The sequence below is a fragment of the Stomoxys calcitrans genome, chromosome 2, assembly GCF_963082655.1.
Source record: "Stomoxys calcitrans chromosome 2, idStoCalc2.1, whole genome shotgun sequence".
Classification (NCBI taxonomy): domain Eukaryota; kingdom Metazoa; phylum Arthropoda; class Insecta; order Diptera; family Muscidae; genus Stomoxys; species Stomoxys calcitrans.
In genome coordinates this window covers 220,784,432-220,807,145 of record NC_081553.1, presented here as the reverse complement: position 1 = coordinate 220,807,145, position 22,714 = coordinate 220,784,432, and the positions used below count along the sequence as shown (strand labels likewise).

Below are 22,714 nucleotides of genomic sequence, written 5' to 3'. Positions count from 1 at the left end.
CCTTACGAAAGAAAACAATGTACTCAAATTACCATTACCCAAGGGAAAGGGTACACAAATTACCAAAGGAAAGAGCACTGAAATTACACTTACCCAAGGGAAAGGATATTAAAATCACTCTAACCCAAGGGAAAGGGTATTAGTGTAACCCATACCCAAGGGAAATGGTACTAAAATTACCCTTACCCAAGGGAAAGGATACTAAAATTACTCTTACCCAAGGCAAAAGCAACTAAAATTACCCTTACCCAAGGGAAAGATATTTAAATTACCCTTACACAAGGGAAATGATACTAAAATTACCCTTACCCAGGGGAAAGGGTACTGAAATTACACTTACCCAATGGAAAGGGTACTAAAATTACCCTAACCCAAGAGAAGAGGTATTAATGCAACCCATATCAAAGGGAAAGGGTACTAAACTCACCCTTACCCAAGGGAAAGGGCACTAAAATTACCCTTACCCAAGGGAAAGGGTAATTAAATTACCCTTATCAACGTGGAAGGGTACTATAACTGCCTTTACCCAAGGGAAAAGGTACTAATATTACCCTTCCCCAAGGGAAAGGGTAATAAATCTACCCTTGACCCAGGGAAGGGGTATTAAAACTATCCTTCCCCAAGGGAAAGGTTATTAAACCTACCCTTGCCCTTGTAAGCTACACATACTCAAGGAAACGGGTACTTAAACTACCCTTACCTGAGGGAAAGGGTACCTAAGCAACCCTTACCCAGGAAAAACGGAACTTAAACTTCCCTTACCCAAGAAAAAGGGTACTAAAACTACCTTACACCAGGGAAAGGATACTAAAACTAACATTCCCCAAGGAAGAGGGTACTAAAACTAACCTTACCTATGGGAAAGGGTACTAAACCTATCCTTATCCAAGGAAAAGGGTACTAAAATTACCCTTACCCAAGGGAAAGGATTCTAAAATTAACATTATTTAAGGGAAAGTTTTCTGAAATTACCCTTACCCAAGAAAAAAGCTACCGAATAACACATCCCCAAGGAAAAGGGTACTAAAACTACCATTACCCAAGGGAAAGGGTGCAACAATTACCCTTACCCAAGGGAAAGGGTACTACATTTATCCTTAACCAAGGGAAAGGGTGCAACAATTACCCTTACCCAAGGGAAAGGGGTACTAAAATTATCCTCACCCAAAGGAAAAGGTACTAATATTACCCTTAACCAAGCGAAAGGGTACTTAAATTACCCTTACCCAAGGAAAAGGGTACTAAAATTACACTTAACCAAGGGAAAGGGTTCTACAATTACCCTTTCCCAAGGGAAAGGGTACTACATTTACCCTTAACCAAGGAAAAGGGTACAACAATTACCCTTAACCAAGGGAAAGGGTACAACAATTACCCTTACACAAGGGAAAAGGTACTAAATTAACCAATACCCATGGAAAAGGGTACTAAAATTATCTTTACCCAAGGGAAGGGAAAGGGTACTAATATTACCCTAAACCAAGCGAAAGGGTACAACAATTACCCTTACCCAAGGAAAAGGGTACTGAAATTAAACTTAACCAAGGGAAAGGGTACTACAATTACCCTTACCCAAGGGAAACATCCCTTACCCAAGGGAAAGGTTACTAAAATTACCCTAACCCATGGAAAGGGTACATAAATTAACATTACCCAAAGGAAATGGTATTAAAACCAGCCTTACCTAAGGGAAAGGGTACTAAAGTGACCCTTCTCCAAGGGAAATGGGTAATAAAATTACCCTTATCCAAGGGAAAGGGTACTAATATTACCTTAATTACCCATACCCAAGGGAAAGGGTACTAAAAATTATACTTAACCAAAGGAAAGGGTACTACAATTACATTTACCCAAGGGAAAGGGTGCTACATTTACCCTTAATTAAGGGAAAGGGTGCAACAATTACCCTTACCCAAGGGAAAGGGGTACTAACCCAAGGGTAAGGGTACTACATATACCCTTAACCAAGGGAAAGGGTACAACAATTACCCTTACCCAAGGAAAAGGATACAACAATTACCCTTACACAAGGGAAAAGGTACTAAATTAACCAATACCCATGGAAAAGGGTACTAAACTTACCTTTAACCAAGGGAAAGGGTACTAAAATTACCCTTACACAAAGGAAGGGGTATTGAAATTACCCTTACCCAAGGGCAAGGGTACTAAAACTACCCTTACCCGAAGCAAAGGGTACTAAAATTACCCTTACCCAAGGCAATGGGTACTCAAATTACCCTTCCCCAAGGGAAGGGGTATTAAAATTACTTTTCCCCAAAGGAAAGGGTGCTAAAATTAGCCTTCCTTAAGGAAAGGGTACTAAAATTACCCTTAACCAAGGGAAAGAGTACTAAAATTAACCTTTACCAAGGGAAAGGGTACTAAAATAAACCTTCCGAACGGGAAAGGGCACTACAATTACCTTTACCCAAGAAAAGGGTACTACAATTAGCCTTACCAAAGAAAAGGGTTCCTAAAACTACCCATACCCAAGGGAAAAGGTACTTAAACTACCCTTACCTATGGGAAAGGGTACTAAAACTAACCTTGCCCAAGAGAAATGGTTCTAAAACTACTTTTTGGTATGGGAAAGGGTGCTAAAACTACCCTTTCTCAAGGAAAAGGGCTCTAAAACTACAACTACCCAAGGTAAAGGGCACTAAAACTAACTTTACCCAAGGGAAAAGATACTGAAACTACGCTTACCCAAGGGAAAGGGTACTAAAGCTCCCCTTCTCCAAGAGAAAGGGTACTTAAACTACGTTTTCCCAATGGAAAGGGTTTTAAAACTAACCTTACCCAATGGAAATCGTTTAAAACTACCCTTAGCTAAGGGAAAGGGTGCCAAAACTACCCTTACTCAAGGAAAAGGGTACTAAAACTACAATTACCCATGGGAAAGGGCATTGAAACTACCTTTACCTAAGTGAAACGAACACTAAAGCTACCCTACCGCAAGGGAAAGTGTATTTAAACTACCCTTAGCTAAGGGAAAGGGTGGTAAAACTGCCTTACTCCTCAAGGAAAGGATGCTAAAAGTGCAATTACCCAAGGGAAAGGGCACTAAAACTACCCTTAACCAAGGGAAAGTGTACTAAAACTATCCTTACCCAAGAAAAAGGGTACTAGAACTACCCTTAGCTAAGGAAAAGGGTACTAAAACTACGCTTGGCTAAGGAAAAGGGTATTAAAGCTACCTCTCTCCAAGGGAGAGGGTACTAAAACTACCCTTACCCAAGGAAAAGGGTACTAAAACTACCCTTGCCCAAGGGAAAGGGTACTAAAGCTACCCTTCTCCAAGGGAAAAATTAAAAATACCCCACTCTGGAAGGTGCAAAGTTTATAGTTGATGAATGTAGTACAAGTGGTTTTCAGTGCATCATAAAGGAAAACCATGACGATTGCCGAGAACACCTTCGGTCTGAATGCTTTATTACTTTTAATTAATATATTAATTAATGAAAACTTACCGCATCAGCTAAAACATCGCCGGCTCTTTCGATTTTCAACATGGTCACCTTTTCCTTTTCAATATCACGATGTAGCTTTTCCACCATTGAGGCATAGGGAGACAACATGCCAGTTATCAGTATAACATCCACCTTACAGCCCTTCAAAGTTAAATCCTTGCGACTGAAATGGCAGGACAGTACAAAATACAACAAGGAAAATCATTTAAAATTCATAAATTCATTTTATTCATGCAGCATATCTGCGTTCTGTTATACGGCTATTTTTTTATTTTTTTTCGGGTAGAGGGTAAAAATTGCCATTCATCACTTACTTCATAAATGCTTTGACATAAAGACCCACATTTTTGCTGTTCAAGGAGCCTCTCAAGCGTTTTTGATATTCCGTAACGATTTTCTCTTTGTCCGGATTATCACCAACCAATTGCTATTCTCGGATAAAAATAGGTGGTTGTTGTTTGGTTTGTGTATAGTCGAAAGTTTTTTTGTTTGTTTTGGTTTCCAGGGAAAGCAGTGGGATTTTCGCAAGACGCCGGGTAGATTGATGGGAGGGTTTTTTTGTGATTAAAAAGGAGAATATAAAAAATTTTTAATTTTTGTTTTTTTTTCTCGTTTTAAAGGATAAAATGGTTTTATATAAAAAACATATTTACATTGAATATATGTGCAGATGTGTTTATGGGCAAACAATTAAATTTTAATACAAAAATAAATTAAAAAAAATCACGTGCTTATCTGAAAAAACTACGTTGTCTGTATAAAAATTTACATGAACTACAAATGTGTGTGGCTTCAAATAAAGAAAGTTTTAGGTTTTCGGAAAATTACTAGACTTTGGAATAAAAAATATTTAAAATGTTCTATTTATGACAGCTGAACCAATCCCATAGACCTACAGGCCATGGAGCGTGCCAGGCTCTACGCCGCGATGTGCAATACCCAGAGTGGAGAGAGTGAGACCCAAACGGATCACACACGGGCCATACGAAAGGAGAATATCGAGGGATGTCTCCTCTCGTAGGTGGATGATGAAAGTCGGGGCAGGTGGATGCGGCGACTCATCCCCGATATACAGATGTGAAGAGATAGGAAACATGGTGATGTTGATGGGCCATGGTTACTTCGGGAAATATCTTCATAGAATGGCAAGTGTATTTATAAGGAGCTAAAAATTGCAAACGATGTAGAGTATACATTCTGACAATCCAGCCCTGGGTCGTAAGGTGCAGGGAACTTCAAACAGCGATTGACAACGTTTCGCCTGGAACAATAGTCCAGAGGATGTTGGAGAACGAGAGGAACTGCAAGAATGTGACGAGATACGCCGAAAAAATACTGCACAAGAAGAAGATGGACTTGGGTGCAGCGGGGTAGAATATGAAAGTGCAGGTCTGAAGGAGATACGCCGAAAAAATACTGCACAAGAAGAAGATGGACTTGGATGTAGCGGAGTAGAATAAGAAAGTGCAGGTCTGAACGCAGACTAATACAGACGAGGTTGATAATCACTAGAAATGGGGTCCACCTCGCAGTAAAGCTAAAGCGGTTCCGACATAGAATTAGTCCCCCGGGGTGAAACAGGGTGTGTTTCTAGCCGGTACTGTTGATAACAACAGAATCCAGTATAATACGAGAGACGTACTCATCGCATGAGTAAAATAATTCAGCGTGAGAGAGAAACAAAGTCAATATCAAATCAACACATTCCTTTGGGATCAGACCACCTCTAAAAAGTACTCACCATTGAGCGTCCACCCTATTTCATAACCTGACAGAGCTGACACCGCCCCCTCAAAAAGGTGATACTTGCTGAGCAAAAATTAAAGCAGCAGTTGAATATCACAAGTGTGGCCCAACTTCCGTGCGCAGGCAGTGGTACTTGCAGACAAGCGTGATGGGATTCGTTACATTGACCCCATTCTAGAAACAGGGAGCTTAAACTGGAAATTAAGAGGACAGTCAACGAACATAAGCAGAATATGTGGCTGGAATACTTGAAGCAATATTCCTTAGGTACTGGTTTAGTAAGCTATTAAGTTACTGTTAAGCCACTCTTGAATCTCGAAAGAAGGGATGACAGGACGTGACTCACTATTAGTGCCGTTACTGTGACTTTCCCAAAGAGATGCGCCAGGTTATTCAAACGTTAATTTATTGGGTATAACGAGAGTAACAGGGTAGGCGGACAGCCATCCGTTGTCTTCTTCACAATTTTCCATGGAAGAAGTTACCAATGTCATCCAAAGCGTCGGGTCCCGAAAGAATCTCTACACTGTTGCTGAAGAATCTGGCACCGGCACGGGATAGCTGTGAGCACCACACAAGCTGGAACATTGAGGTCCGATCTGTGTGGCATTCAATGCTGTCACGAGAAGCTTAGCTGCCTGCTATCGGGCGCGTCCACAGGTTGAGGATAGTGGAATGCTCCATCCGGAGTAGCCTGTAACTGCAGTCGCAGACAATCAGCAGTATCGAGCGGAGAGTCTCAGTGAGAGGTCGGGTTGCAGCAGCTCTTGCACAAATACTGGGTGCCTACAGTGCTCGAAATGAGAAATGAGGCGAGTTATTGGTGCCTTAAAATAAGCAATGGCCACCCTGTTCCCGAAAGGTCCTTTGGACCCGACCGAGCTTTCTCACCTTCAGGAGATTGACGAGGATTCCACCTCCACATGAAAATGTGGCTACGATAACAGTAACAAATACTAGCTCTGAACTCACCTCGTTTGTTTTGAGCATAGGTTAAAGCGCTTTAGTTTTGAATTTAACACACCACCCTTTGAAAATACAAAGCAAAAAAAAAACAAAAAAAACGTTACGGGTTATATACTCTCACCACGAAACCTCTCACCACGACACCTCTCACCACGACACCTCTCACCACGACACCTCTCACCACGACACCTCTCACAACGACACCTCTCACCACGACACCTCTCACCACGACACCTCTCACAACGACACCTCTCACCACGACACATTTTCACCCAAACCCAACAGCACGATTCCTTTTATTTCTGTAATGAGAGAACATAGTTCATGCGAGAGCACATTTAGAGCAAGAGCATAACCCGGACTTTACATTAGACGTAGCTGTGAGAATATTCACCACAAAGGCTTTAAATCAATTTAAACTACTTTATCTTCGTCTATAGTAAAGCTGTTTTTCATGTGAAATGAATATGAATATCTTAAAAATATAAAAATCCATTTTCATTTTTGGTAAGAAGACTTTTCAATATTTATTGCGAAAACGCCTCTATGATATAAATACCACATTACCCACGCTCGATAGCTGTCTCTCTAACTGGTTTTCCCAATGCATGTTTTTGTGTAATGGCAGATATTAGGCCATTAAACACGCTTGACCTTGGCACTTGTAGTCAAAGATTCCGGCCAAAAATACAACTAGCGGAACGAGCTTGTTTACCTTCAGGAGCTTGACGAGGATCGCCACCTCCACATGAAAATGTGGCTACGATAACAGTAACAAATACTAGCTCTGATCTCACCTAGTTGTTTTGAGTATAGGTGAAAGCGCTTTAGTGTTTAATTTTAACACACCACCCTTAGAAAATACAAAAACAACTAAAAAAAACAACGTTACGGTTTACGGATATCTCTCGCCACGACACTTCTCGCCACGACACCTCTCGCCACGACACCTGTCGCCACGACAACTCCTTACACGACAACTTCCACCACGACAACTCTCACCACGACACCTTTCACCACGACACCTCTCACCACGACACCTCTGACCACAACACCTCTCACCACGACACCTTCTCGCCCAAATCCAACAGCACGATTTCTTTTATTTCTGTAATGAGAGAGCATAGTTCATGCGAGAGCACATTTCGAGCGAGAGCATAATCCGAACTCTACATTAGCAATGAGAATTTTCACCATAAAGGCTTTAAGTCAATTACAACTACTTCGTCTACGTTCGCAGTTTTATTATAAATTGCTTTTTGTATGAAATGAATATGAATATCTTAAAAACATAAAAATCCAATAACGGAACTATTTTCTCGATGAATTTGAAATGAAATTAATGACTTATATTTCATTGTAATTACAATAGTGGGGGGGATAATGCATAATAACCTATAGGAATTTTTGACTTGAAATAATTAGAATTTAATAAAAATAGAGGAATGCTGATTGTATGATAATGTAAAAGTATCTATAAAAAATGTTAAATGGATAAAATGTTTTCTATCAAAATAGCGTTGAGGTAAACCAAGGCCAAAATGGAATAAAAAATATTTTAGGAGGAAAAAAATGGAAAACAGGAAACTAAGCATAAGAAATGGTAAACAGGAAAATGCATTACTTTGCTTTTTTGGGGAAAATATTTAAAAAAAATTACAATACCTCCATAACCTGAATGTTGTATTATTATGTGCAGGGATTTGCATATAAAGTTTTTTTTTTTTAATTTTAAAATTTGGATAGTTTTTTGTGTGATATTTTTTTGTGGGGTTAATTGAAAATTATAAAACCCCCAAAACCAATTATAATACAAATTACAAAAAAATAAGAAAGAGATAAAAAAAGAAAAAATAACACAGTTATACACATAGAAAACACACTTAAATAGTTATTCAATATATGTATATGTAAACATAAATCTTTGAAATTAAAGGTTTTTATAAACTTTAAATTTATAAAAAAAATTGTTCAAAATTTTTAAATTAATAAAAAAAAAATATTTAAATAATTAAATTTAAAATTTATAAAAAAGTGATTTTTAAACATAAAATTTTTAAAATATACGATTTATAAATTTTTAATTTATTTCCAAAATTTTTTAAATAATAAAATAAAGTATTTAAAATTTTATAAATATTTGTTCCATCGACACAGCTACTAAAAACAGTATTAACACTTAATAATTTTCATTGTACACGTCTTAGATAAGTTCTTTTTTGTAGGAAATTAAAGTTTAAATTTCTTTGTGTATTTTTGTTTTTTTTGAGATTTTTTTTTTTAACTTGGGTTGACACAATTTACTAAAAACAACATTAAAACACATTTATATTTTCTTTTTGATTTTTTCTCTTTAAATATACCCCCCTTAAGTTAGCCTCCACAAAAATGTTACTTACATGACCAAATTTGTGATACATCAGAAAACTTTCAGCCGATTGGGCGATATCATCATTGTTCCATTGAATAAACTTTAGCCAGAAAAAAAAGAGAAAAAAAAACCCATCAAAAATTTTCTCAATGCAATTTTTTACACAGAAACACAATCACACACACTCAACGACAACTTACCTTCGTTTTGAAGGATTGCAATACTGAGGCCGCACTGCCGGTGGCATTAATCAAAATCAATCCCAATACTCGAGTGGGATGTGCCAAACCGAAACGGGCCAATACATTAGCTCCAGCTCCCTCGCCTAAGCCCATCACATATTTGACATGCAAAAAGTCCAAAACAGTGACAAGATCCTCGCCCAGCATTTGCAATGAAGGAAAGGGGAAGCTAAAGGAGAGCCATGACAAAATTAGACTTTCCTTGAAAGCCTTTTTTGTGAATTATGAACATACTTATCGGCTAAAGCATCCGCATTATCAGCATGTCCTGGCACATCAATGTGTATGAAGCAAGAACGTTCCTTAATTTCAGTCATGCAAGGACTATTGACGAATTCCTGGAAGGAATTATCTGGAAGGAGAAAAAAAACATACAAAATAAATGGAAACAAGTAAGAGTCTGCTAAGTTCGCCTGGGCTGAATCTTGTATTGCCTCCACCATGAATCGCATTTGTCAAATTCTTTGCCTCAAATCTCTTTTTAGGCAAACAAAGGATAATGGATAAGTATTGCTGTGTTATTGGAGCTATATCTTGTATGAAACGATTAGGGCATACTTGGTTTAGATGTTGGAGAGGTAAAATCGGAAAAGCGGTTTTTATGGGCGCTATATCAGGTTTAAGACCGTTTGAGACCATATATTGGATGTCGTAGGAAAACCCATTGTGCAAAATTTCAGCCAAATCGGGTAAGAAGTGCGCTTTCTAGAGGCTGAAGAAGTAAAATCGGATAAGAATTGCGCCCCAAAGAGTCTCAAGAAGTAAAATCGGGAAATGGATTTATATGGAAGCTATATCAGGTTATCAGCCGATTCAGACCATATTTGGCACGTATGTTGATGGTCACAGGAGAAGTCAATGTTCAAAATTTCCGCCAAATCAGATAAGAAGTGCATGCTCTAGAGGCTCAATAAGTAAAATAGGGAAATCGGTTTAAATGGGAGTTATATCAGGTTTTAGACCGAAACCAAACTTGACACATATATTGGAGGTTGTAGGAAACCCATTGCGCCAAATTTTAGCCAAATCGGATAAGAATTGCGCCACAAAAAGTCTCAAGAAGTAAAATCGGGAAATCGGTTAATATGGAAGCTATGTGCGGTTATCAGCCGATTCAGAAAATATTTGGCACGTATGTTGAAGGTCACAGGAGAAGTCATTGTGCAATTTCAGCCAAATCGGATAAGAAGTCTAGAATCTAAAGAAGTAAAATCAGGAAATCAGTTTATATGGGCGCTATTTCAGGTTTTAGACTGATTGAGACCATACTTGGCACTTATGTTGAAAGTCACAGGAAAATCCATTGTGCAAAATTTCGGCCAATGCGATATCGGATTATATGGAAGCTATATCAGGTTTTAGACCGATTGAAACCATACTTGGCACATATGTTGGAGATTGTAGGAGAAGTTATTGTGCAAAATTTCACCCAAACCGCATAAGAATTGCGCCCTAAAGGGGCTCAAGAAGTAAAATCGGGAAATCGGTTTATATGGGAGCTATATCAGGTTTTAGGTGAAAGTGGAGTGGAAAGGTGGAGGTGTGAAAACTCATTGTGCAAATTTTCAGCCAAATCGTATGAGAATTGCGCCCTAAAGAGTCTTAAGAAGTAAAATTGGGAATCAGCCGATTCAGACCGTATTTGGCACGTATGTTGATGGTCACAGGAGAAGTCAATGTTCAAATTTCCGCCAAATCAGATAAGAAGTGCACTTTCTAGAGGCTCAAGAAGTAAAATCGAAAGTTATCGAGCTTTCGACAGAAAAACACATTGACGGACGTTTCTAGATCGGCTTAAAATGTCAAGAATATATATACTTTATGGGGTCTTAAACCAAGATTTCGATGTGTAACAAGAGGAATGACGAATATAGTATGCCCCCATCCTATGGTGGAGGATATAACAATGTAAAATAAGTAAAAACGTGTTAAGTTCGGCCGTGGCGAACTTTGGATACCCACCACCATGGATAAATTAACCATCCTCTTTTATAACAACTCCACTACCACTACCAAAACTTTAATTTAGCCTGGCTGAATATGTTTTTCCATAGGAAAACTTTAATTCAGCCTGGCTGAATATGTTTTTCCATAGGAAAACTTTAATTCAGCCTGGCTGAATATGTTTTTCCATAGGAAAACTTTAATTCAGCCTGGCTGAATATGTTTTTCCATAGGAAAACTTTAATTCAGCCTGGCTGAATATGTTTTTCCATAGGAAAACTTTAATTCAGCCTGGCTGAATATGTTTTTCCATAAGAAAACTTTAATTCAGCCTGGCTGAATAGGGTTTTCCTTAGGAAAAATTTAATTCAGCCTGGCTGAATAAGTTTTTCCACAGGAAAACTTTAATTCAGTTTGGCTAAATTGGGTTTTCCATATTCAGCCATATTCGGCCAAGCTTTAATTCAGTTTGACTGAATCGGGTTTTCCATAGGAAAACTTTAATTCAGCCTGGCTGAATATGTTTTTTCATAAGAAAACTTTAATTCAGCTTGGCTGAATAGGGTTTTCCTTAGGAAAACTTTAATTCAGCCTGGCTGAATAAGTTTTTCCACAGGAAAACTTTAATTCAGTTTGGCTGAATTGGGTTTTCCATATTCAGCCAAATTCAGCCATATTCGGCCAAGCTTTAATTCAGTTTGACTGAATTGGGTTTTCCATAAGAAAACTTTAATTCAGCCTGGCTGAATAGGGGTTTCCATAGGAAAAATTTGATGTAGCCTTGCTGAATAGGATTTTCCATAGGAACTGACTTTTATTTTTAATATTTTTGAATTTCGTTATTCTCTAACTAATGCAAAGTTTCACCTTTAAAATAATTGCATGTAACTCATCTACTATTTGCCTTGGTATTTTGTGTAGTATAGCGTTACAAAAAAAGGGCTGGCTATACATTTCATATTTTATGCTCCTCGACCACAACCAATTTAATGTTAATAACCCTTATGATACTATCCAATAATGGCCACTCTCACTAACACACTCTACCTTTTTCTCTAGCCACCTTCAACAATTAGTCCCTGCAATGTAGAATGCCATGCATTTCAAGTCACGTTTCAGTTTCAGCAAGACACTGAAGGCAGAGTGAGAGAGATAGGGTGGTAGAGAATAAATAATCGAGGCCACCCATCTCTCCCACCCATTATAACTCTCCCATCTATTATATCTCTCCCACTCACAACCATGTTGAAAATAAGGCAAAGAGGTTGAAAGCACCCAATGTTAATAAATTCGCATTTATGTTAAGAACAACAAAGTACGAGTATGATGGTAGATGACACCAAATGTGTATGAAAAATGTATAAGAATTTAAAAATACTCACGATTGCATCCTAAATCATGGACCGTAATGAAAACAGCACGCTTTTCCTGTTGCGTTAAATCGCCCTGTATATTGTGTCATAAGCAAAATGGAGAAGAAAACGAAACAAAGAAAAGAAATAATTTAATGGGGTAATATTTTAATATTTAATATAAATTGCTAAGAGGTAAAAATGGCAACATTATAGAAATTTAATACATAAAGGAAGCATTGCCGATGAAATCGTGGAGAATAAGTAATTAGAATATTCTTATATCATGTAAAATAATTTGATAATGTCAATTTTATAATTAACATGGATGATTTTATAAATGGATGAATATTTTAAAAGTGTTGCCATATCTTCAAAATATATGACAACACTCTAGGAATGTTAAAGTTCATTGCAGATGTTTCTTTGCTCTCTCTCTCAATATGAAAGAGCAAATGTGAAAGTTTAAGATCAACTTTTTTTTCAGATCCATTTGAGTTCAATAAAAATTTCCTAAGTGTTTCAAATTCTCGCCACCTTCATACAATTCTTTGTTACAAATCGACCTTTGCACTCTTATGTACATACCAAACAAAAGAATTTTAATGCATTTCTACATACCTGCACGGTAACGGTAAGCTCTCCACTCTTGTCCGTATTAACGATGTATTTCTGTGAATAAAGAATCGTTACAATAAATAAATGTTGGTGCGTTTGTAAGCCTGATAAATGCTATAAAGGTTCAAAAAGGACGTTACGGCATGGTAGACAAAAAGGTGAGACACACACAGACCCAGCTAAGGGCGGCCATATGGGAGTCATAGCTTATTTGCAAGGATAATAACTTTGAACTTTCAACCAAGCCAAAAGTAAACATAAAATATATGAGAAAATACAATACAATAAAGAAAGACAAAATAAAAATAATATCTAAGAGTATGACACATAAGAGGCTATGAAATGACCAAAGATGTTTTTCTGAATAATTTATAATGCAAAGTTGTTGAGAGTAGTATATTTAGAAAGGACGGCATTCCAATTTGTTTAGGAGTTTATCATAAACTTAGTACAATCAGTAATGGATGGTATGCACCATGGGATAGTAGGCAAAGTTAGACCGTGTGTTGTTGACCAAATAGAATAACTTTAATTCAGCCTGGCTGTATGAGGTTACCTAAGGGAAAAGTGCAATGTAGTCGGGCTTAATAAGGTCTTCCGTAGGAAAACTTTAATTAAGCCTGGCTATGGAAAAACCAATTCAGCCAAACTTAATTAAAGTTTTTCTATGGAAAACCCAATTCAGCAAAACTGAATTATAGTTTTCCTATGGAAAAACCAATTCAGTCAAACTTAATTAAAGTTTTCCTATGGGAAACCCAACCTGGCTGAATTAAGGCTTTCCTATAGGAAACCCAATTCAGCCAGGCTGAATTAAGGCTTTCCTATAGGAAACCCAATTCAGCCAGGCTGAATTAAGGCTTTCCTAGAGGAAACCCAATTCAGCCAGGCTGAATTAAGGCTTTCCTATAGGAAACCCAATTCAGCCAGGCTGAATTAAAGTTTTCCTATGGAAAACCCAATTCAGCCAAACTGAATTAAAGTTTTCCTATGGAAAACCCAATTCAGCCAGGCTGAATTATGGTTTTCCTATGGGAAACCCAATTCAGCCAGGCTGAATTATGGTTTTCCTATGGAAAACCCAATTCAGCCAGGCTGAATTATGGTTTTCCTATGGAAAACCCAATTCAGCCAGGCTGAATTATGGTTTTCCTATGGAAAACCCAATTCAGCCAGGCTGAATTATGGTTTTCCTATGGAAAACCCAATACAGCCAGGCTGAATTAAAGTTTTCCTATGGAAAACCCAATTCAGCCAGGCTGAATTAAAGTTTTCCTATGGAAAACCCAATTCAGCCAGGCTGCATTAAAGTTTTCCTATGGAAAACCCAATTCAGCCAGGCTGAATTAAAGTTTTCCTATGGAAAACCCAATTCAGCCAGGCTGAATTAAAGTTTTCCTATGGAAAACCCAATTCAGCCAGGCTGAATTAAAGTTTTCCTATGGAAAACCCAATTCAGCCAGGCTGAATTAAAGTTTTCCTATGGAAAACCCAATTCAGCCAGGCTGAATTAAAGTTTTCCTATGGAAAACCCAATTCAGCCAGGCTGAATTAAAGTTTTCCTATGGAAAACCCAATTCAACCAGACTGAATTAAAGTTTTCCTGTGGAAAACCCAATTCAGCCAGGCTGAATTAAAGTTTTCCTATGGAAAACCCAATTCAGCCAGGCTGAATTAAAGTTTTCCTATGGAAAACCCAATTCAGCCAGGCTGAATTAAAGTTTCCGTATGGAAAACCCAATTCAGCCAGGCTGAATTAAAGTTTTCCTATGGAAAACCCAATTCAGCCAGGCTGAATTAAAGTTTTCCTATGGAAAACCCTATGGAAAACCCAATTCAGCCAGGCTGAATTAAAGTTTTCCTATGGAAAACCCAATTCAGCCAGGCTGAATTAAAGTTTTCCTATGGAAAACCCAATTCAGCCAGGCTGAATTAAAGTTTTCCTATGGAAAACCCAATTCAGCCAGGCTGAATTAAAGTTTTCCTATGGAAAACCCAATTCAACCAGGGTGAATTAAAGTTTTCCTACGGAAAACCCAATTCAGCCAGGCTGAATTAAAGTTTTCCTATGGAAAACCCAATACAGCCTGGCTGAATTAAAGTTTTTCTATGGAAAACCCAATTCAGCCTGGCTGAATGAAAGTTTTCCTATGGAAAACCCAATTCAGCCTGGCTGAATGAAAGTTTTCATATGGAAAACCCAATTCAGCCTGGCATATATATATATATATTTACCTCAAAATTTAGTTTGTTTTTTGGTATGTCTATTATTTTTCTTCATTAGTTGTATAGCACTTAAACTAAAAGGTTCCTCCCCTTCATATGATATAAGCGTTCAATTATTCTTTGCTGATTTCCCCTTTTTTAAAACTTTTAAAAGCTATCCGATGTAAATGTCAATCCCTTTGTTTTCATTTTTCCCAGCAACACTCATCAAGTCAGTGGAGTAATAACCCAACTCTTCTTCGTTTTACCATTAAAAATTTTCAGCTTTTGTATATACGAGTGTGTACAAAAGTTCCCTTGTATTTGGCTTTCCAAATGATGCTGGTATATACCACCATTACCATTGACCAGTCAGTAAATTGACGAGGACATTATTATTAGTAAGGGGAAGAGGTTTATTTCAATAAATATTTTCATTTCAAGTTTTCAAGTTTTATTTTAGGAATGGTGGATGTTATAAAAATAGTGGGTGTTGTTAAAAAGAGAAAAAAAAATCAAAAATTTGTTGAGCATTCTTCTTGTTTGAGGCTACTTAAGGCAGAATTTATTCGCAGCAAAAATGCCTATTAAATTATTGCGAATGACGGACTTTATTCTTTGCCAGACCATAAACAAAAATTAAACAAGTTTTTTTGTTAGTGGATTGGTGCCCATTTTGTGAGCATTTATTTACATTTGCAATTAATTGAATCGAAATTGATATTGACGCAGCGACATGTCGCTACAATTTTGCTTATAGAACTCAGTACCACTTCTACGGAATGGGTTCGCATTTTCTTCCTCATAATCGATGTTAGTACTAGGCTTTAGATAAAAATCAAACAAAATTTATTTAATATGTATTTGATTACGAAGTCCCCTATAATGCCTAACACAATTTGAATTTGTCTCTCATTATCTAAAATGTCTGAATGTTCATTCAACTCCACCGCCTGGCTAAAGCAAAAACATATCTCTCACTCTTTCTCAACATTTCACTGATTCACTTCGTAAAACAAAAACAACAACTCTCATCTAGGCTCTCCCACTCAATCTACCACGTTCAGTTAATGCACAACACTTTTACACCACATTTGCAGTCATATGTCTACATATACATTTGACAACCATCGTATGCTCACATGCTCATTTCAATCATATGGTCACAGGCTGTCAATCATTGACTCAAATGATGGCATAACATTTGCATTTCATTATTCGACACTTATTAAGCAATCAACTGACCTCCTTGTAGAACATCATTATAAACAGTAAATAAGTATAAGGAGTTTATGCCAAAAATACAAAGAGAGCGAGAGAGAATGTGCTTTGTAACATTACAATTAAAGATCAAAGTTTTCATGGATGGTAGAACATGGTGGTGAACATGGAGGTGAGTATTGTGTTTAGTCATTTTACATGGAGGTCAGTTGAGGTTAAGAGTATGATAAAAGACCATAGTTATCATGGTGTATTACGAAAAGGTGAGTTGTGTGCATAAAGTTTTATGACGGTATTTTACAAGGATTGAAATTTTGAATAATCATGGTGCGATTTTCGTAAAACACACTCCCTTTCCAACTCTCTATTTATGATTTTGCCAGTATACATACACATTAAACCTGCAATAGATATTGTGAAATAGTACAATTTACTTAAAAAGGACGTTCAACTCAAACTTAAAAAATGGTGTGTAAAAGATATCAGGTGATAGCAGTATCAGCTCATGATGCTTTGTTTTTCTCCAAATTTATTATTGGTGTTTCAATCCTAGGCTATGAATTATTTTGGGCCTACCTCGGTACTTTAAGTAAACTGCAGTGATAATTTGAACATTTTTATATTAATATATAGTATTAGTTTTTAGCAATTTCTATGACACTTTGAAACAATTTTTCGGTGCACTCTCATATACTTCAGTGAATGAATTTTCGAATATGCAAAAGTACAAAAACAGACATATATTTCAATTTATGTCACACTGACAGTTTAATCTCCTAAATGTAATGGAAACAATGAACTGCACCACACCATATGTCGTTAAGACAATGACATCCATGCCCGAAGGCACAATGAGCTTCTTTTCCTTTTTGTTCAACCTGAAAGAAAATCGATGTTAAGTTTCTTATGTGCAGAGACAAAAACCATATACATATGTAGGTCGAGTACGAGTATATTTGGGATTATTTTAAGGTTTTTATCTTTAAAAGTATTTTGAAGAGAAACAAGTAAAAGCGTGCTAAGTTCCGCCAGGCGGAATCTTTGGAACCCACCACCATGGATTCTCCTAAAAATGTATACAAAATAAATTTAGTTGATGGGCATAATTTTATTCTACATGCCAAACTTCTATCAAACCAGCAAAAATTAAAGCTTCTAGGAACCGAATAAGAATAATCGAGAGACCGGTTTATATGGAAGCTATATGAGGTTATAGACTGATTTGAACTGTACTTGAAAGTCGTAACAGAACACAATGTGCAAAATTTCAGCCAAATCGGACAAAAATTGCGGCTTGTAATGGCTCAAGAAGTCAAAACAGGAGATTGGTTTATATGGGCGCTATATCAAGTTATAGACCGATTTGGACCGTACTTGACACAGTTGTTGGAAGTCATAACAGAACACCGCATGCAAAATATCAGCTAAATCGGACAAAAACTACGGCTTGTAAGGGCTCAAGAAGTCAAATCGGTAGATCGGTTTCTATGAAACCTATATCAGGTTATAGACCGATTTGGACTGTACTTGGCACAGTTGTTGGAAGTCGTATCCGAACACTACGTACAAAATTTTCGCCAAATCAGATGAAAAGTGTGGCTTCCAGGGGATGAAGAAGTCAAATCGGGAGATCGGTTTCTATGGAAGCTATATCAGGTTATGGATCAATTTGTACCATACTAGGTACAGTTGTTGGAAGTTATAATCATGGAAAATTTCAGTCAGCACAAAAATTGCGGCTTCCAGGGGCTCAAGAAGCCAAATCGGGAGATCGGTTTATATGGGAGCTATATCCAAATCTGAACCGATATGACCCATTCATCCATCCATTTCTTTTCATTCCATTCCATTTTATTTCATTTCATTTTATTTCATTTTATTTCATTTTATTTCATTTTATTTCATTTTATTTCATTTCATTCCATTCCATTTCATTTGTTTTCATTTTATTTCATTTCACTTCATTTCAATTTATTTTATTTTATTTTATTTTATTTTATTTTATTTTATTTTATTTTATTTTATTTTATTTTATTTCATTTTATTTTATTTTGTTTTATTTTATTTTTCCATTTATTTTATTTTATTTTATTTTATTTTATTTTAATTTTATTTCCACTTCTCATTACATTCTGTCAACGCTGCCTCTCATGTGTGACGTCAAAGTTCCCCTACTGATACCAATGTAAGTTTTCTCCCTTTATACTTATTCTCTTCCTTTCTCTCTCTCTCTCTCTCTCTTCCCATTGCATAGTTGACACATAATCAAAGATTAAAATAATATGTGGTCTAGGCCTTCTAATACCAATTTAAGATGCTACCACAACAATAACAACAAATTTAATAGGACCTCCCATATTAAAAGAGAAAGACCAAAAGGATTAGAAGATATGAACAATAAGAAAAAGCAATTAACAACATTCGAATGGATTAATTAAAAAGATGTGGCCTTGAGCTGTGGCCAAATTAAACGAAACCAAAATTAAGAGAGTAGGATAGCCTTAAATATCTGTGGCAAAATTCTAAGGCAGACAATATTACTTTGCCACGGCAGCAAAATACTTTTGTTTTTTGTCCACAATAGTACTTTAAGATTTTACGTAGGCAGACACTTGAAGGTGCTAAACTGGTAGATATCTAATAGTACCTAAATCGAATGACATGGAGGATGATGGGAACCAGCCCAAAAACAAGCAATGTGTGCACTAGCATGCCACAGTTAAGCAATTTCAAATGTGGCTACGTACACTCACACATTCACATAGTCACACACTCTTACAAACACTTAACATTATTGGCATTTCAATTGATTAGTTTTCCGTTATTTGTTCTTTGTCTTTACCTTCCGCATGAGAAGAAGGCGTCAGGAAGGCAGGCAGTCAAGTGGAAGACAATTTTTTTACCTTAAAGGGAAATTTATTGTTAAATTATTGGATGAAATATTTACCATCAATAGAGACAATTTATTTAAAAAGAGAGTGTGTAATAAACAATTAAGTAAAAACACACACACACAACATAAATGTGTGTACCCTACACAGGTGAACACCAACAAGTTACGAAATTAATACTTGAGGGGACATGTCCATGTCCGTCCGTCTGTCGAAATCAAGATAGCGGTCGAACGCGTAGACCAAGTTGCTTGAAATTTTGCACAGATACTTAATATTGATGTAGGTCGTTAGGGATTGTAAATGGGCCATATCGGTTCAGATTTGGATATGGTTCCCATATAAACCGATCTCCCGATTTGACTTCTTAAACCTCTGGAAGTAGCAATTTTCGTCTGATTTGGCTGAAATTTTGCATATGGTGTTCTGTTATCCAAATCGGTCTATAACCTGATATAGCTCCCATATAAACCGATCTCCCGATTTGACTTCTTAAACCTCTGGAAGCACCAATTTTTGTCCGATTTGGCTGAAATTTTGTACAAAGTTTTCCATTACGACTTCCAACAACTGTGCCAAGTACAGTCTAAATCGGTCTATAACCTAATATAGCTCCCATATAAACTGAGCCTCTAAAGCCGCAATTTCTGTCCGATTTGGCCGAAATTTTGCATGCGGTGTTCTGTTACGACTTCTATTAACTGTGCCAAATACGGTTCAAATCAGTCTTCAACCTCATATAGCTCCCATGTAAACCGGTCTCTCGATCATCCTTGTTCGGTTCCTAGATTTTTACTTGTTTGACAGAAGTTTGGTATGTAGAATAAAATTATGCCTTTCAACTAAATTTCGATGGAAATAAAATGATGAAAAAAATCGTTTTAGAAATAAAATTTAATAGAAATAAAATTCTAAAAAATTTTGTATGGAAATTAAATTTTAAACAAAATTTTGTAGAAATATAATTTTTAAATTTTTTTTTCCCAAAATTAAATTTTTTTTTTCATTTTTGGAAAAAAAAAATAAACATAATTTTGTAGAAACGTAATTTTTAAAATTAAATTATACTAAATTAATTAAAAAAATAATTTTAAAATTTTTTTGTAGAAAAAATATTTGGAAAAATTTCTTTGTATATTATTTACTTCTTTGTATTTATTTCTGAATAAAATTTTGATTGAATTTTCTATAAATTCTTCTAAGTTAAATTTCTCCTATGAAATTTTTTTTTAAAGAACTTTCGACTTTCATTTATTTTTGAGGGTATCTTAAATTCACTCCGACCCAACTTGTGCCCTTTTATTTGTTTTGATTTCTTCTGGTAACCTTGTTGTTGGTATGTACACATATGTACATCTGTTTATATGTAAAGCAATGTCATTTCAAAAATACTATAAAATGACCCTCAATTTGTAATGTACAATAGTCATAAAAATATTCTATAAACCATTGAACATTAATTGAGCCGTTGAAAAAGAGATTATTGAGTGAAAAACAAAGCTGTGTTCAACAATAGCAGAGTGGGGAAACGATAAATGATCTGTGAATGATATTAATATGTACCAGCCAACAGAAATATTAACAATTTCCGGAATTTTAAATTTTTTATTTTTTAAAGTAACACAAAATTTAAATTTTTATAAAAAAAAACTTTACCAAATTGCTTTAAAAGAAATTTTGTTGAAATAGTTGATTTTTGATAATGTCAGTTATTGCAATATACGTAACGTAACGCAATTATGCTTTAGCAGAATGTCCAAGTAAGTGAGAGAGAGAGAGTAAGAGAGATAACGTTAGGGTTGGTGTTCTGTTTCTCATTTCATGCAGAAATCGGTCAAACTTCATACAAAAAAGCCATTTTTACGTCAATGACTTAAAAGGGGCACTTAAAAACAATTAATTCAAGTGTAATATTAAGATAAGATTGTGCTATTCCAAAAAAAAAATACATGTCATTAAGTTTAAAATAATTATGTTATTTTGTTTTCGCAACTATTTGAAAAACTGAACAGAATATCCTGTTTTATGCAGAACCAAGTGAAAACGTGCTAAGGTTGGCCAGGTCGAATCTAAGAAACCTACTACCATGGATTTCGCTAAAAACTGACATATGAACTTAGTTGAAGAGCACATGTGGACTTTACGTACCAAATTGCCAATTCTGTCAATTCAGGCAAAAATTTAAACTTTTGGGGACCGAAGAAATCTAATTCGGAGATCAGTTTATGTGAGAGCTACAATATATCAGGTTATAAACAGTATTGCCGTTTTTGGTAGGTTCCTATGAAAATTGATAGGTTTTTATTCTCTTGGTAGGTTGGTAGGCTGACCTCAATTTTTGGTAGGTTTGTTTATTAATAGTGCAGAATAAAACCATGGATGCGAGGGGCCAATTACTGTTATAAGGTGGCTCACTGCTTCTCTGAAATTGGTCTGAAATTGATTGTTTTTGTTGTAGCAGTGTGAACACTGAGGCGGTAACCCTTGCACGGTTGTTCGTTGCCCGATTTCAACGAACAACCGTGCAAGGGTTGTTAAAATTGGAAAATCAGTGCTATATCAATAAATCGGCCATATTTGAGCTTAAGGCTATGGAGTGATTCCAACAAACAGACAGACGGACATATCTACATTTTCTTTGAATATAACGGCGATCTAGTTTATTTACTGCTTTGTAGAGTTGAAGATATTTAATTTGATGTGTTGCAAATAGAATGGCAAAATACCAATTCTTTGGTATAAAAACATATACGGCATTTTTGGTTTGTAGAAAATTTGATAGGTTTTGGTCGAGTTTGGTAGAATTTTTCCTTAATTTTGGTAGGAAATAATTTTCTTGAGTGGCAACACTGGTTATAAACCGATTTGGACTCTACTTAACACGGTTGCTGGAAGTTTTAACGGAACACCATGTGTGTGTTTATATGGGAGATATATCAGGTTATAGGCGGATATACGAGTACAGAACATAACGAGCAAAATTTTAGACAAATCGAACAACAATTGCGGATTCTATTGACTCAAGATGTCAAATCGGGAGATCGGTTTATATGGGTGCTATATCATGTCAATGCCCGATTCGCACAGTACTTGGCACAGTTGTTGGAAGTTATTACAGAACGCAATGTGCAAAATTTCAGCCAAATCGGAAAAAAAATTCGGCTTCCAGGGGCTAAAAATTTCAAATCGTGAGATCGGTTTATATGGGAGCTATATCTAAATCTGAACCGATATGGCCCATTTGCAATCCCCAACGACCTACATCAATATTAAGCAATTGTCCAAAATTTCAAGTGCATAGCTTTACGCGTTCGACCGCTATCGTGATTTCGACAGACGGATGGACATATGTAGATCGATTCAGAACATCGAGACGATCAAGAATATATACACTTTATGTGGTCTTAGGCTTTCGAGGTGTTACAAACGGAATGAATAGATTGGTATGGTGGTGGGTATAAAAACCATAAGGAAAGTTTCCAAGCATTGTTTTTGTATGCCCAGAGGTTTTCAATAAGGTTTAGGTCCCATGACTACGAAAGGCCTTCCAAACTCGGTACAGAAAGCTCTTGGAACAAGAATGCCGCTAATCAGAACGAGTGCTTTAAGTCGTTAACTTATATGAACTGTAACTTAAGGCCATCTATTCCTCGCCAAATGGAAGCATTTTATTCCTTAAAGTATCCTT

The 22,714-nt window shown here is 36.3% G+C and overlaps 1 protein-coding gene across 1 annotated transcript in view; it reads right to left on the bottom strand.

Moving 5' to 3' along the window:
* LOC106089212 (exocyst complex component 4) overlaps positions 1-22,714 on the bottom strand; it is a 69,563-nt gene that overhangs the window by 13,792 nt on the left and 33,057 nt on the right. Inside the window, exons 2-8 of the mRNA XM_059361774.1 lie at positions 12,713-12,763; positions 12,122-12,185; positions 9,030-9,147; positions 8,754-8,964; positions 8,582-8,653; positions 3,785-3,897; positions 3,471-3,633 (exon numbers count right to left, since the gene is read on the bottom strand). Coding sequence (XP_059217757.1) covers positions 3,471-3,633; positions 3,785-3,897; positions 8,582-8,653; positions 8,754-8,964; positions 9,030-9,147; positions 12,122-12,185; positions 12,713-12,763 — 792 coding nt within the window. The remainder of the gene's footprint in view (positions 1-3,470; positions 3,634-3,784; positions 3,898-8,581; positions 8,654-8,753; positions 8,965-9,029; positions 9,148-12,121; positions 12,186-12,712; positions 12,764-22,714) is intronic.